At 44.5% G+C, this 15,885-nt stretch overlaps 1 protein-coding gene across 2 annotated transcripts in view; it reads right to left on the reverse strand.

Annotated features, from left to right (window-relative positions):
- The window catches only part of LOC117586507 (cadherin-87A), a 74,553-nt gene that overhangs the window by 25,726 nt on the left and 32,942 nt on the right, over nucleotides 1-15,885 (reverse strand). For both annotated transcript variants that reach the window (XM_034276634.1, XM_034276635.1), the window contains exon 2: nucleotides 5,996-6,028. In XM_034276634.1, the coding sequence (XP_034132525.1) occupies nucleotides 5,996-6,028 (33 nt within the window). The remainder of the gene's footprint in view (nucleotides 1-5,995; nucleotides 6,029-15,885) is intronic.

A 15,885-nucleotide genomic window follows, 5' to 3' on the forward strand; every position in this document is an offset into this window, starting at 1 on the left:
GGACGGATATACGGACAGACGGACAGACATGGCTGTATCAATATACCCTAATTACTCTTCGAGTACCGGGTATGCAAATAAATTAGAAAAACAAACCGAAAATTAAATTTCAATACTTTCAGCATCTTCCGATACTTATCCCCTCTCCTACTCTTTCTTTTATTTCGTTCTTACTTTCTTTCTTATTCCCATTTATCATGGACAATGGCATTGTGGCAGAAAGCAATACCAAAAGGATACCATTACCATAAACATCGCTGTAGCCAAAAGGAGGTGGACGGGGCACTGCAGTATCCGCCAGACCCTTTGACTCTGCCAGAGGCAATAGCTGGAATAAATCGTCTTATATATAGAGAGTACTGTACCTACCATATATCGTACATATAAACGTTATTGATGTGCGTATATCATCGCAGCTTTATTACACACCTCCCCTACCCACTCGGAAACACCATTCTCCTGGCAGTGCCTCTTTTCCTTTTCCTCGTTCGTTTCTCCTCACGTTTCTTTTTTGTTGCAATAAAAATGTTGAATGCGAAGGACTACAAATTGCCACAAGGCACACAAGGCCGCATCCTGCAGCGTTGCCAAGTGAAAGGCAGGTGTTACCACCATTTTATTGTCGCTTGCGAATGGCCTCCCCTTCCATTCTTCAATTTGAAGACAGCCAACAGAATCAACCCACACCTCATCCACATATGTGGAAGACAGCCAACAGAATCAACCCACACCTCATCCACATATGTACAACCTGAATAGCCTCAAAGGATATCTATAAGAATGAGAATGTTACTGCCTGGTAAACCATCTTGTTGTTTAATTGACAGACAATTTTAATGATGAAAACGAGTGAAACATTTCGCATTAATTTCCACCCAGCTCTCCATGATTCCACCAAGAAGCAGAACCAGAGCTGGCTTGCAGACCTCCACCCCTCAGGGCTTTAGACGGAAATTAATGTGGCTATAGAGGGGGTATGGTGCGAGGGGACACTGTTTATGGACTGCCAAATGGTGGAGCAAAGTGCAAACGAATGGGGCGGCAAAAGTGCGCCAGACGGGGGAGAGAGGTAGTGAGAGGGAGTAAAACAAATTCCTCTCCAACTGTGTTTTTTATGGCAAATGGAAATGAAAATTGGAATCGGACTCGGCAATCGGAGAAGCAGAGAAGCAGAGACAAGCAGTGGCTGGGAGTACTGGCCCCCTGCCTGGGATTAGCATTCCCAATTAGATGGGAAATTACACGCAGAATTAGAGATAATTAAAAAGATATACGCGATAAGAGATACGCGAGACACTGCTACGAAATGTATCTCAAAAGTTTGTAAGTACCACTGCTAATGGCAGGGAGGAATCCTAACGAATACCCTCCAAAAAGTTGTGCCAAAACAAATTAAAACTAATAAATATAATACATTCATACAATATAAATGCGGGATAGTCGGTAACTATTAATTAATGGAATTCGGCATAGAAACACAAACAGGAATTGGGCATAAAACAGTCATCAATCCGAGCATTAAATGGACTTAAACTCGCGTTTTAACCTGTTGAAAATTATCCCAAAATCACTTAACAAAATGGTAAAAAAAAATCACAGGAAAACCAAAGAAATACTGAGAAAACTCCTGCATTTAATCACATTTGGGGATGGTCCTTTCAAGGCTCCCTGGCGACTCTGAGGCATGCATTTGACAACGCAACAGCAAACAACTTGCAACTCAATTGGCTCCCAAAAATTGTTGGACAACTTCTATGAAGAGGCAGGGAATTTAACTTCCAGGAAGTTCCTCACTTCTTCTTGCAACAGAAGGCAGGGAAAAGGGAAACTTCCAGGCAACAGAAGGCAGGGAACAGTCTGTGGCAGTGGCAAGGGTGGAAGGAAGGAAGGCTGACAAAAGTGCATAATTCTATAAAAGGCTCACAAATTGAAACACAAACAGAGAGACGCACCTTCTAGCCCGTTCCTCTAGAGGGTACCAATTCCTTTCCCCTCCTTGCACACCCCCGAACAATGCCAACTGTAACATTTTCGGAGTAAAAGAAAAGTTTCCTCTCTCCCGAAGAGAGTAACTTCTATTAAAAATATTGTCAACTCAATACGGAATATAGAGAGCGGGAGACGAGTAGTAGGTGCAAGTGGAAAAGTGGCAGTGTAACAGAGTTGCAGAGTGGGGTGTGGGGTGTGTCATGCACAACCCCTACCCACCCCCAAACCCGTTGATTGTTGCAGACAAAGTTTTGATAAAGAATTTTGTGGAAAACGCCACAAACAAACACAAAAAAGTATGAGGCAAAAAACCCGACAAATTGGCAAAACCACAGGAAAAGAATCACAACACAGCACACAAAAAGGCAGTAGGGAGTGGTAGGAGGCAGCAGGCCGAAAGGCAGCTGCGGCTGGTGGCACAACAAATAAATTGACATCCTCTGTAGGATCGGTGCTGCAGCCCTGTGGCAGCAGCTCCCTGCGATACTCCTTAGCATAGTTTTGGTTTCGGTTTTGAAGGAGGCTCAGGCCACAAGCCCTGGCAACGATAAATACTGCGGTTTATCCCGTCACCATCCTGCGACCCGAAGGCAGAGGAATCCGTAAGCAGATCCCGGAAATAGGGCCACGACCAGGCCAAGGTGTTAGGCGGAAACGGAACCCCCTGTCTCCATATGCTACTTCTGCTGCTGTTGTTGCCTCTTGCCACAAATTAAAATGTGGCCAAGCTTAAATTTGCCCTCATAATTTATTGTCTGTCGTGAAACCGAGGCACAAAAGCCCGAAAGCCAGACATTTCAGCTACACAAAATAGGCAGCAAATAAGTCAACGAAAACCTAAAACGAACCCCAAATTATGGAGTGCAGCCAGAAGAACCTAGAAGCCGCTACGGATCCATAGAAAAAAGGGATATTGAGATTATAAAAAATTTCCTCGACCCATTTCATAGTTCACTCGATTCCTTTTGGACAAAACCCCATGGAAATCCATTTCCATTATGATAACTGTGTGTGAAAAAAATCCCTAAATGTCACTCTTTAAGTCCCACACAAAAATCTCTAATGCGACTGCAACGAGTCCCAAACGAAGTTATGAAGCCTTCCGAGACACAGAGGGAGAGGGAGAGTGACTTTGTTTCCGCTCCCTCATCAAGCAAACAAACAAACAAATAGAAAAAAAGCAAAATAAATGGCGTCCAAGGATAATGCGTTGCAAATGTCGTCGACAATAAAAAGGATAATGCGACAAGTTGAAAACGAGCCAAAAAGGAGCGCAGGCGACCGAATGACCGCCATTTCAGAACCGGAAAAACTTTTCTGCCGGACAACAGAACAAAGAGAGAAAGAGAGCAAGGGAGAGTAAAGGCAAATACACAGAAAACTGAGAGGAAAAAAGTTGGAAGCATTTAATGAGTTTATTGAACCAATTGCACAAGTTGCAAGTTGCATTTAGAGTTGCACGAGAGTTGCCAGTTTGCAGCGGAAGAAGTTTAAAGAAGAAAACGCTGAGGCATCGCGAAGGTACCGAAGGGTTCCTCGAATTTAAGTCACAAATATACTCTGCACTCTTGAATAATCTAAATATACCTTGCGAGTAGCCAAATATTCGTATCTTTTATAAGCAAAATAGCACAAATAATTGGCATTAGAATGGATTTGATTCTTGTTATACCCGTTACTCGAAGAGTAAATAGGGTATATTGTATTTGTGCACAAAGTATGTAACACACAGAAGGAAACGTTTCCGACCCCATAAAGTATATATATTCTTGATCAGCATCAATAGCCGACTCGATTGAGCCATGTCTGTCTGTCCGTCCGTCTGTCCGTACTGATGAGCGCCTAGTACTCAGAGACTATAGAAGCTAGAGCCACCAAATTTTGCAAACATACTTCTGTATGAGTACACTATTACAAGTGTATTTAAAAAATGAGTCACGCCTTTTTCCACCCCCGCAAAAGGGCGAAAACCTCCCAAATCTACAATTTTCGAGATAAAAGAAAACTAAAAACGCCATTCCGCAGGCAATGGCCATATCTATCAGATCACCAAATTGGGATCCGATTGGATCATTATTATAGCCAGAAAGAAGAAATTAATTAGCAGTGGCTAAACCAACACTGTCCCGCAGCTTATATTTGTTTTTTTCCACATTCTCTCATTCACACTCTGCTTCTGCTGTGTGCGGCCAATGCGTCTACCGCGAGTCTGCAGTGTATGGGTCTAGGGAAGTGGAGCGAGCTAAAGGAGCGTGTTGGTGTGAGCAGTGTTGTAGATGTAGATGACAGATGAAGAAAAAATTTAAAATTTGACAAAACAGCGCTAAGGTGCAGATGTAGTCCTGAGTGCCGCGTATAAAAGTTGTGACGCGTAAGAAGCGTCTCACACGTCCCTTCTCGTTTTTTTTTTATGTACGATTTTTGTGTGATTTTCTGTGCTTCTGAGAGTTAATTCAGCTTTTAGCCAAGGCTGCAATTCTTCCTGGCTATCATCCGTCTTGGCCATACTCTTCTTGTCCCCCCCCCCACCCCCCCATTCCCGCTTGCCGCTTTCTCTGGCCAGGAGCCAGTAGCCAGGGTCAACATCAGGGGCTGGTTGGCTGGCAAACAAAATTGCGGCAGACTGAAGTCCTTTAAGGAGAATTTATGGGATTTTAACTGACATTTAAACAGTACCCAAGGAACAGGAGAGGACACGGCCAGCCATCAGTGGCCGGGATACACAGTGGGTGGTGCAGGAATACACAAGGAGGCAGGATAACGGGTGTGGGGGAGTTTAGAAGCCGAAGACGAAGGAAGAGTGGGAGTGGGAGGAGCTTGTCCAGCAAGATTAGCGACGACTGTGCAACAAAATGTTATGGACAGTCCCGGATAATGACCGACTCTATCCACCCAAGGACGAAGGACGAAGACATCCAGCAAGACAGGAGTGAAGGACAGAGACAGAGAGCGTAGCGAGAAAAATGAAATGTAATTACATTTGAAAATGACCAAAAGGAAAGGCAGAAAAAGAAAATGCAGAAAGAAATATTCAACTCCCAGAAACAGATCCGCCCCATTATGGGGGCTGGTCGGGCTGTTTGCTGAAGCAAAAATCACTGCAACATTTCCTTGTAATTAACTCCATGAAGATGTTCCCACTCTGAACACAGATTGAGGGGGTGGGCGAAAGTACAGCGGAGGGGAGAGAGAGAGATAGGGAGAGCGCATTGTGTTGACAGCTTGGGATTGAAGCAGCGGAAATGTGAGCCAGAAAGTTAAAAGCTGAAAGCGTACTTAAAGTAAATCCCAAAACGAGATGGAATTTGCACAGCTGCTAAATAAATGCCGCAGGAGTGTGGAAAGAAGTAATAATCAATGCCAAGAGCATTGGACTGCAGCTGCACTCAAGAACAGGCAAATATCGTCAAAAAGAGCGTAGGATCGACAGAAGCCGCAGCGAAGAGAACACCAGAGAGAAGAGAGCGAGCCATAAGCTCTCGCTCTTGCATTCTCTTGAAAGGAAAGAGAGCTTCCACCAGCAATGTTTGTCCCTATTTCTCTTAGTCTTCCTCTTTCGCTTCCACTCCTTTTCGAAATCGGAATGCCCTCTACCCATGAAGTAACTATAAGGAGGTCTCGTCGGTGCCAGAGTTACTAGCCCCTTTTTCTTACTGTCAGTGCTCGTTTGCTTGTCGACGCGGAAGGTTGGTTGCCTTCAAAGGGTTAATCACCGAGAGCATTTTCACTCGCACTTTTCACTCGCACGAATTTCTTATTTTTGCCGACGAGACCTCCTTATAGTTACTTCATGCCTCTACCCTTCTCTTGCGAAGTCTTTTAATCCGAACTGACCCTGCTTCTCCCTCTCTTTCAACCTTCGCTGCTTGATTACCCTTCGCTTTTGTCACTCATCTCTGCCGTTTTGGATATTTTAAATGCATCATTCGCGGAATATTCCCCTTCAATCACTCATTTAATAGGAGGGTTTTACTCATAAAAACTTTATTTAATGATAATTTCTTACCTTTTACTCCTCCTCTCATTAGTTCAACTTGTTCTGAAAGAAAGAAAGCAGAAAAGTAATCATTAGTTACATAAGTGAATTTTCACAAGAACCAAGTTTCACTCCCCCCCTACTAAGTTAAAGTTGTGCATCACAAAAAGTAGTTTAAAGCTTTGGAAAACTTTCAACTTTCACAAGGAAAAACATTTTAAAGGGAAGAGTTTTTTCCATTTAACTGATGTAACGAAAATTAAGACGCTTTTCTGCTCAATGACTAAAAGATTAACTTGGATTGGATAACAAACTCATTTGAGAGTAGCTTCAGCCCCTCTTCAGCAACCTCCCTCCCAATCATAAAGCATAAACTCGCTCTTCAAAGTCGAAAACTTAATGAAAACACTCTAAGGAGCAGCTCCTGCCCGAGGGGAAAATCCCCACCCTGCTGCAGCTGTGGCAACAATCAAAGTATTTAAGCTCCACTCGAGAAGAAGGGAGTGCGAGGTGGCTGTCATTACACATACACACACACATACATAGTATGAATGTATGTAAATGTGTACCGTAAGTAATCACGAATATGAGCAACAACATCCGCTAAAAGCTCTCTTTAGCAAAAAAAAAACTGCTGCACTTTAACCAGGCGGAGGCTGACCTCAATTCAACCCTAGCCCCCACCGCTAGCCACACCACAACAAAAAGTGCGCGAGGGAGTGGTGTCGTTAAAAGGGATGGCCATTATTTCTTGCATTTTTACCATATTTTTGTAATTTTTTAAGATGTTTACAAGAAGTGTTTTGCCCTTCCCCACATCCTTCTTCTTCTCGCTGGCTGGCTGGCACACATTGATTGCTTGCATTTATTTTTCTGCCAAACTGCACTTGTAAGTTTCCCCCTTATCCTTCTCGCTCTCGCTCTCTCTTCTTCTCTCTCTCTCTCTCTCTCTGGGAGTAGTAACAAACATCGTAGCAACGGTAATCGAAAAGTTAATTCTCCGAAAAACAAGGTAATTAGTGTTTCCAGTGGCCATAAAACCCAAGCGAATGTGCAAAAATAACGAGAAAAGTTTAAAAAGCGCCCAGCGAAGAGGGAGAGAGAGAGAGAAAGAGAGCGAAAAAAACTACAACGAAGTTGCAAAAGTGTCTGGGTGTGGGTGTGGGTGTGAACATGTGTATGTGTGTGGCATTGTGGTGTTGCCTTGCAACTTGAAGCAAAAGCAAAAGCACTTGCAACTTGCAACTAGGCAGTGGAGGCAGAAACACGCCGTAATGAATAGCCAACAACTCCGTGAAAACCCCGAAGGCGACACATGCAGAGGTGGGGAGACAGAGGAGCAGGACTGTGGGTAAATGTAAGTACAGCTACAGGTGCAGGTGCCGGTACGGGTACAGGACTCACAGCCCCAACAGGAGGTACAACCACAGTCACAGATGAAAGAACTGCAGCAGGTGGAACAGTGCATTTTTGTATAGGGTTGCCAAGGTTATCCGCTAAATGGGGAAAATGTAATTGTTTTTTCCCTTTTTTTCAATTTAACTTCAACTAAAAATGATACGAAAAGGATACGCTTACAGGAGAAACAATTTAGGACTTCAACTGAATTTTAGTATTATCTTTATTTTTGTTTGATAATTTTCCATACCAAAAATCTCATTGAAAATCGTTTAAAGCTCTCGCCATCACATAATTTACATTTCAATCACAATTTCACGCTTGTTCTTTCACGCTGATTGTCAACTCTGGTGCCAGATGGTGGGGCAACTCTGGCAACTCATATGCAAGAGGCCCTCAATTAATTAATAAACACAACTTTAGCCTCTCAAGCGCTTCAAGTGCCGCCACAAGCATCGCATCGCACCGCCTAGAACTTTTCCTCGACAGTCGTTTGTTATGCCGAAAACTTTCTTTCCCTCCCTGCTATCTAGGGAAACCTCTTTCCATTTCCCTTTCCCTGCACTGCCCCTGCGCTGCTGCCCTTCCAGCTTGCTCTAGTTGTGCGGCGCCTAATGACAAACATGAAGTTTTTGCCACCACATCAATCAAAAGTTTTTCATCAACGTCATCAGAGTTATCAACATTGCCGCAGGCTGTGCAGAGAGATATAAAAAAAATAAGAACAACACACGAGATAGAGCCAAAGAGAGAGAGAGAGGGAGAGAGACACAACTGATGCCACTGCCAACACCCCGAGCGAGAGAGCCATGTTGACAAACAAGAACAACAGCCACACATCCCTCCCCACACACATTCGGAGAGGATAAACGAACAACAGATCTTAAAAAAGACTATCGAGGCAAAGGTGAACCCGAAGCGATAGATACACTTTCACTTTTGTACATACAACAATTTCAAGGAAAATACTTCTGTTACTGGAGGTGCCATGATTAGTTCAGATGGAAAGATGATCTCTCTAGATCGAAAGATGTTTTCTGCATTATGAAGTCATCACATCACGTTTCCATTTAAAGTAAAATTTCCAATTGGCACACAAATAAATCGTAAATCTAATCAAAATCATAATATCCAAGATGTGGGAGGGTATAATTATCAACACAGACGGGCCATCGGGGCCCCCACGCGCAGCGCTGGGCGTATACGTAATGTGCGGCTCGTGGTCTTGCCTGCTAAATGTCTGCATAATTTATGAATGCCACAGCAGCAGCAGCAGCAGCAGAACGTCCATCCACCAGAGAGAGAACGGAAGCGAGGCATGATGGCACTGCTGATGCGTTCGCACCTTAAACAAGAGAAATTGATCCCATTAAATGTCCAGAAACAACAAAGCAACAACATAAGGAAACATCTAGGGCCAGAGGAGATGCTGAAGATGGAGGTGACGGACCTGCTAAATAACTCAAATGAAATGCCTCAAATGCCGCACAAATCTTTTCAACTTGAGGTGAGGAGATGCTAGTGGATGGCTGCTGCCTGCTGCTTACTGGTGCTACATCTATTGCAGGTGTGCGCTGAGAGAAATTTCCTGCAGATCTCTTAGAAGTATCTATGAAAATTGGTAGAAGGCTAGCTTATCCACAGCCTATCCTTTCTGTTTAATTTCGAAGAGAAGTGTAACTCTGAAATGTCCCACTTTTCGCTCAGTGTAATATTGATAAACCACGGCGCGCACTTCATCTTCATCATCGGTCCAGAAGGCAACAAAAAATTTAGGATGAAGATATAGAAGAAGAAGCTGCAAAAGTGTAAGATGATGCAGAAGAAGAGCCACCATGTAGCAGAGAGGAGAGGAGAGCCCTCACATAATCAGCTTCATCATCAATGAAGAGGAAGAAATTGGGAGACTGGAAGGTAAAGCGTAGGTGGCAACATGGCCACACCTTTTGCCCATACACATCGTAGCCATGACAGGCAGCGAGAGGGGGGAACGGAAACGGAACCGAAGACTATAAGATGAGGTGGGTCGCGTCCCTGCCTGTCACCAGCCAACATCTTCATCTTCATCTTGCTGGTTGTTCCCTCGCCTTGTTCCTCTTATTTACGACAAGGACGATATCTTCATCTTTCAAATGCGTTTAATTATGTCAAAGTAGAAGAGAAGCCGTCAATTTTTTCTGTCTGCTGCTGCTGCTGCTGCTGCTCTTCTTTTTTGCTGGTCTCGAGGGCGCACACACACGAGTGGCGGACAGGTGAAGAGAGTGGGAGAGATAACAAAAGAGAGATATGTAGATTCTCTTCAAGTTTGACTATCCGCACACATACATACGTATGTACATACATATACACATTAAAGTTCTGCTACTTTTTTCCTCGTACACCCCCCCCCCCCCCCCAAACAAATTGCTATCACTTTTTACATTTGTTTCATTTGTGCGACGTTTCCACATTAAGCTTGTGCCAGTCGTCGTGTCGCTTGCTTTTGTGCATAGTCGTCATGCCGTTAGCTTCAGCTTTGGCTTTGGCTTTGGCTCTTGCTCTGTTCCTTCATTTAATTTCCTTGACTTTCCTTTCTTTCCTCTCTCCCTATCTCTGCCTCTATATCTATCTATGCTGTGTCCTGTCTCCCTCTCTCTCCGCCTGCTGCTGCTGCTGATGGAAATAAGCTACCAATTACTAAAGTGTTTCACTCTTAAGCCATTTCAGTTGTTCCCCCGATGTACTCTCTCTCCTGGTCCCTCCTGCTGCCCACTGCTGCTACTGCTGCTGCCCAGCACAAGGTACAGTGCTTAGCAGGTACGGGACACACCCAAGACTATGGCTCTTGCACACGCCGAATGCATTCTAATTGTGCATATGTGCCTCTCCTTATATGTTTTATACCTTGCAGCCGATGCTGCTGCCGATTCCGCTTCATCTGCCTCTGCTCATGATGGACTTGGACTTAACTGCTGAGCATTTCGCATTAGTCCAAGAGCTGAGAATGAGCTGCAAGCAAAAGGGCAAAGGACACACACGGAGTCAGGGATACATGAAAGTTGATTCCATGTTCAGTCCGCATTATATGCTGCACTTATGTACACATTTATGATTTGGTTTTGTGTTCTGCCGCAGGGCCAAAAGGAAATCTGCTCATACTTTCATGTGACTGGCAGAAATAGCAAAGACTGTAAATGAAATCTGAACCAGAAAAAACAATGAATGATCAAGAAATTCACTTTACACACATTGTCAATGCTCCGTTTTACATATCTAATGCAAATATCCACAAAGATCTTAATATTCCAACCATTAAAGAATAAATAAAGAAAACTAGTAAGAAATACATCGACAGACTCCACAACCATGAAAATAATTTAGCCTTAAGTCTATTAGACAATAGCTTAACAGTAAGAAGACTGAAAAGATACCACATTCTCGACCTCCCCGATAGATAAATCCAGCAAACTGAAAAGATGTTATATATAATAGCAGGGCTCATTGGGAAACTGATATTTCTGTTAATTTAATATTAATTATACAATTTACTTATTGTTTAAACAAACAGATTGTAAATATTAAGAGAGAGAGAGAGAAAAAAAAAGGAAAAAAATATTTTCAGGCAGAGGTTAAATCAAGACCGATACCCCTTTGGGGGTTTTAAAGAAAAAAGATCCAAAACTACAATACATTTCCATGGGGAAGAGTCAGCAAACTCTAAAGATTTCAGAATCTCTTGTCAACTGTGTAAAATGTGTCTCTACTTTTTCTCCCTCGCTCCTTCCCGCTGATATTCTCAATTACCATTCGAGCGCAACAGACGCCAATGCCAGTCAAGCCATGTGCCCCATGTCCATCATCATTTTTGCATTGCAGATTTAATTTCGTCAAAGTGGAAAAGTCAACAGAAAAGGTCTCTTCCGTCGCGTCGACAGTGGGACAGGACAGTGAGGACCGACCAGGAGTGAGGAGACCAGACCAGACCAATGAGTGCAGACTGTCGCCGCCACACACCAAAACACTTCCACAATCCCTGCCCCTCGCTCTGCTCCTTCCACCTTCATTCCATCAGACTCCATTCAGCCATTCTCATGCATATGCGTGTGACCCGACCCACAGGATGATGGTGAAAGACAGCAACAACAACAACAACAACAACACCACACTGGAGACAGACGCAAACACATGGAAGAGCAAAAGTCGGTGAGCAGAGGGGAGAGGGTCGCCCCTCCGCCAGAGTGCCAAAACTCGAACGAATGCTAATGACATTGGCTAACTGTTCATTTGTGTTTGCTATGTTTTTACTCCTTTCTTTTTCTGGTTTTTTTCATTCGGGGTGGTGGTGTCTGAAGCACTCGTCAAAGGGTTTGGCGAAGAGGCAGCCACAAAGAGAGACTTCGCCCTCTCGCTCTAACTAGCTGTACTCGTGAACAGTCGACAGTCGACGACACGTTCCACTTGGCCGTAGGTCAATATGCTTAACAGAAGGATTCTACTTTGCCCTGTAATTTTTTAACATTTTTCGTGCGGATTCGGGGATAAGGGGGGATCTGGGTATTGCGGATTGAGATGCTGAGATAAAGGTGAAGACTGCTGCCCCTACCTTCCCCACCCCCCTGCTCTACCGTTTGCTCAAAGAAATTAATGGAAATCTTCTGCCAAAAGTTCATTCCCCTCTCCCCCACTCCGCTCCACTCCACTCCACTTCTCTGCTCCACGCTTCGTGTCTTCGGTTTTAGCCGCTTTTAAAGACCCAATTAGTCGTTGGGCTAACGGCCAGGGGCCCAGAACCGAATAGCACGGAGAAGAAACCCAGATATAGAGCTCACAATTTGCCTGCCATTCGAATTTAATTGACAACTGTTGTTGCTGGCTTACTTTAGGGCCTAATTGATGACTTGATGCTGATGCTGCCACTGCCCCACAAAAGCTATCCTCCCCCCCCCCCCCCCCCCCCCCCCCCTGCCACTGCCTCTGTGCCATTCACATCAGTTGTTGTTTTAGTAAGCAAATAAATAAATCAAGATATAAGCAAAGAACTATACGAGTGAGTCTCCTAGAAATGGAATCCGTCCCTGTCCATCCATCCAGTCCCTGTCCGTGTCCACACGCAGAAACTTCAGCATAAGCCAAGGACTGCAGCAGTACTTCTGCTCGAGTGTGTCGAGTGGCGAGTGTGTGGGCAGTGCCTGAATTTAATAAATACATTTTCAACAGCACATCAGTCATGGTCATCACCAGAGAGAGAGAGAGAGAGATAGAGTCCTGGCCGGACGGCATGGATGCCCTGTAAAATTTGTGTGCATTGGGGAAGCTGCATAGCTCTCAGGAGCAGGAAGAAACGTCTGGTAGATTCCCAAAATTAAAGGATACTTTTTAGTCCAAAGACTCTGTTCAGGTTGTTATGGTTGTTTTGTGCGGGCAATGAATTCACACAACAGGCATTATCTCTGGTATTTTTCGGACACACCAAACACACATGGGGCTGGCATCAAGCAACAGCCAGGCAGAAGCCAGCATCAGCATCAATGTCACACAGGGGGGAGAAGTATGAACACACACACACACACACACACACATGAAACTCAAAATGCATTTTGAATATTTATGAAAATGCATCTTGCCTCCGAGTGCTCCACATTCTGCTCCTCCTTCTGTTTGTCTTCTATGGCCAATCGAATTCATCGTCTAATCATTATTCAAAATCATTCGGTACGTATCCCATTCCATTTCTTTGTGGGCGGGGGGGGATTCATGAATATGGAAACGAGTCTTAATAACAAAGTGTTGACTGGACGAACACACAGGGAAAACAGCAGGCAAAACTAAGAGTGTGCCACTCGTATGCATCATTTGGGGCAGGATCAGAGGCAGATAGTTGAATCATAGGTCAAGTCCCTCTCAATCTCGTTCTGGTTTTGGCAGCGGCTATTTGCATTGTTAGCAATTCTGTTTCTGTTTTTGTTTCTGCTACTCCTTCTGCTGTGGTTCTGCTCCAACTCAATTCTATTCGAAAACTATTTGCCTCATGGGGCAGAGTGGAGAGTGGGGGAACTGGGCGCCATCTTCGTGTTGTGGCGATTGTGGCCATGCAACAATTAAACACTTTACTTTACAGCCGCCTCGTTAGAGTTGAGATCTTCTTCAGAAATTAAGTGATATCATAGAAGATCCCGTAGACCCATTTACAATTTATATAAAAGTCCCCCTGCATTGTTCCCACCGATTTAAACCGTTTCGCACCCGATTTCCATTTCCCTTTTCCGTAAAACCCTGCTAAGCACTTCAAATCAATGGAAATACAAAATTTAAATTAAACTCAACTGAAAATCCTCAGCCTCTTCACACAACATTTCCACACATCTCGCGCACCACTTGATGGCGATCCATTTTCACATTTTCAATTAAGAGTCGAACAAAAAATAGAACGAAATCGGCAGCGATAAACAATAGATGGTGCAGAGACTGCTGCTGCATGTTGCATGTCTTCCAATTGGATTCCACCGATAGAGACAGATTTGACGGCCGTTTCTTGTTTTTCAGCCAGCATTTTATTCGTTTTTCGATTTTCAAAACCATTGAACACAAAAGATTTATGGAGTAAATCAATAAATGCATTTGACACAAGAGGAGCAGGGCAGAGCCGAGAGGAGAGGAGAGCCTTTCCGGCCTTGCCTCTATGCAAACAGAATGGAGAAATGGACACCCGAAAATCATTTATACTCTTCCCTCCCTATGATCCAACCCCTTGCCGTCCTCCTTTTGTGTTTTCTACTCTACAAAAAAACGAATCCAACAAACTAATTCAATCTTTGCCGCTTGTCCACGTTTTTCACAGATTTTTTTTGTCCGGTGACACTACAACCCCAACCCCATTGCAAAGCCCCTCTCCCATGTACTGTTTTATGGCGAAACGAGAGAAAAGTCCATTTGTGTGAATTGCATTTTCATTTGTATAGAATTTCCATGGGCTCTCCTCCTGGCGGCATTCACACATGTCCCTGTCTCCTGGCGGCAGGATATTCGACTTTCAAGAGGTGGCAGCACAGACGGGGGCATAGAGGTGGGTCACGTTGTCTCGTGTTGCTTTGACAGTTTTTTGGCAAACTGCCAGTGAGAGCGAGCCACTGGCACAGCCACTGCCACTGGCCACTGCCAATGGAGTGCACTCATCGAGAAAAAAATCAACAACGAAGGAGGGATAGAGAGTGTGTTGAGAGAGTGTGTCGACTGAAAGGTACCCTCTAATGGGATTTATTTATAGAAATTCGATTGAAATTTCCTTAATTTTGGAGGCATTTTAGTTGTTTAAGATCCGAAGATCCTTAAGGCAACCCATGTACATTCCTAACCAATCTACCCTCCAAATTCTGTACCCTGTGCCCAAAAGAGAGATAGTTAAAGGCCAGCGACAGAGAAGTGGATGGCAGGGGAGGGGAGCGGGAGCCTGAAAGACAGATAGATAGAGATACGGGAACAGCCATGGAGATACGGGAGAATAGAAGAATGCGTGCGTAAAATTTAGCACGCTCTACGTGCTACGTGCCACAGCAGCATCAGCGGCGACACGCAAGTAAAAAATTGAAGTAAATTTGGCAGAGGACTCGTTAAAGAGCAACGGCAACCGTGTTCCTGTGGAAACGGCAAGTGGAGCAACTCTCTGCGTCAGCAACACAAGGGGAAAATCGACGCCCAAACTCAAGTTCATGGTGCAGGCAATGCGGCGGCAATGCAGTCAAACAACGGACAGCAGGACGGAGTCCTTGCTGCTACCTCCTGCCAGACTGCTGTCGCCAGACAATCGCCACTCGCTTTTTTTTTTGGTTTTGGTTTCGGTTTGGCTGTGGACTTGGATTTGGTTTTGGATTCGTTTTGCCGCTGAGGCCATTAGCGGACACTCGTTGTGGTCCTTCGGAAAATAGACGAACACGGGAAATCAATTGTGGCGCCGCTCGGTGGATCCTCATCATCCTCATACCACATTCAAGACGGGAAAACTTAATTCGAAACTTCGGATTTTATCTCTAGAAAGTAGACAATTTCCTACCGCTGAAAATCTTTGGATATTTGCACTCCCTAAATCACTTTTCATCAAAATTCATAGATATTCCATAGCTTTTCGCAAAATTTTCGTGCATTTCCACACATTTTCAATGAATAATAACTCTCTCAAAATTGATTAAAATGGATACGAATGGCCTGCAGGCTTCCGACATCTTCAGGCCTTAAAGCCTTAAGCAGACACGCTGCCGCGGCAACGTACCATACGACCATGTGACGTATACGCAACGTTGGCCAGAACACACTGTGAACAACGGATAAACGGTAGACGGTAGCCAGTAGCCAGTAGCGAGTAGCGGGTCTAATGAATGCCCAACTACGCGCAAGAGTATGGGCCAGAACCACAGCTGGGACACAGAGAGCCAAAAGCTGCCCATTTCTCGGTACAGCGAAAGGCTGAATGGATGGATGGTTGGTTGGATGGATTGTTGTATGCCCCACGTAGCACCGCCCCCCCCCCCCCCCCCCCCCCCCCCCCCCCA

This window comes from Drosophila guanche, unplaced genomic scaffold, assembly GCF_900245975.1.
Source record: "Drosophila guanche unplaced genomic scaffold, DGUA_6, whole genome shotgun sequence".
Lineage (NCBI taxonomy): Eukaryota > Metazoa > Arthropoda > Insecta > Diptera > Drosophilidae > Drosophila > Drosophila guanche.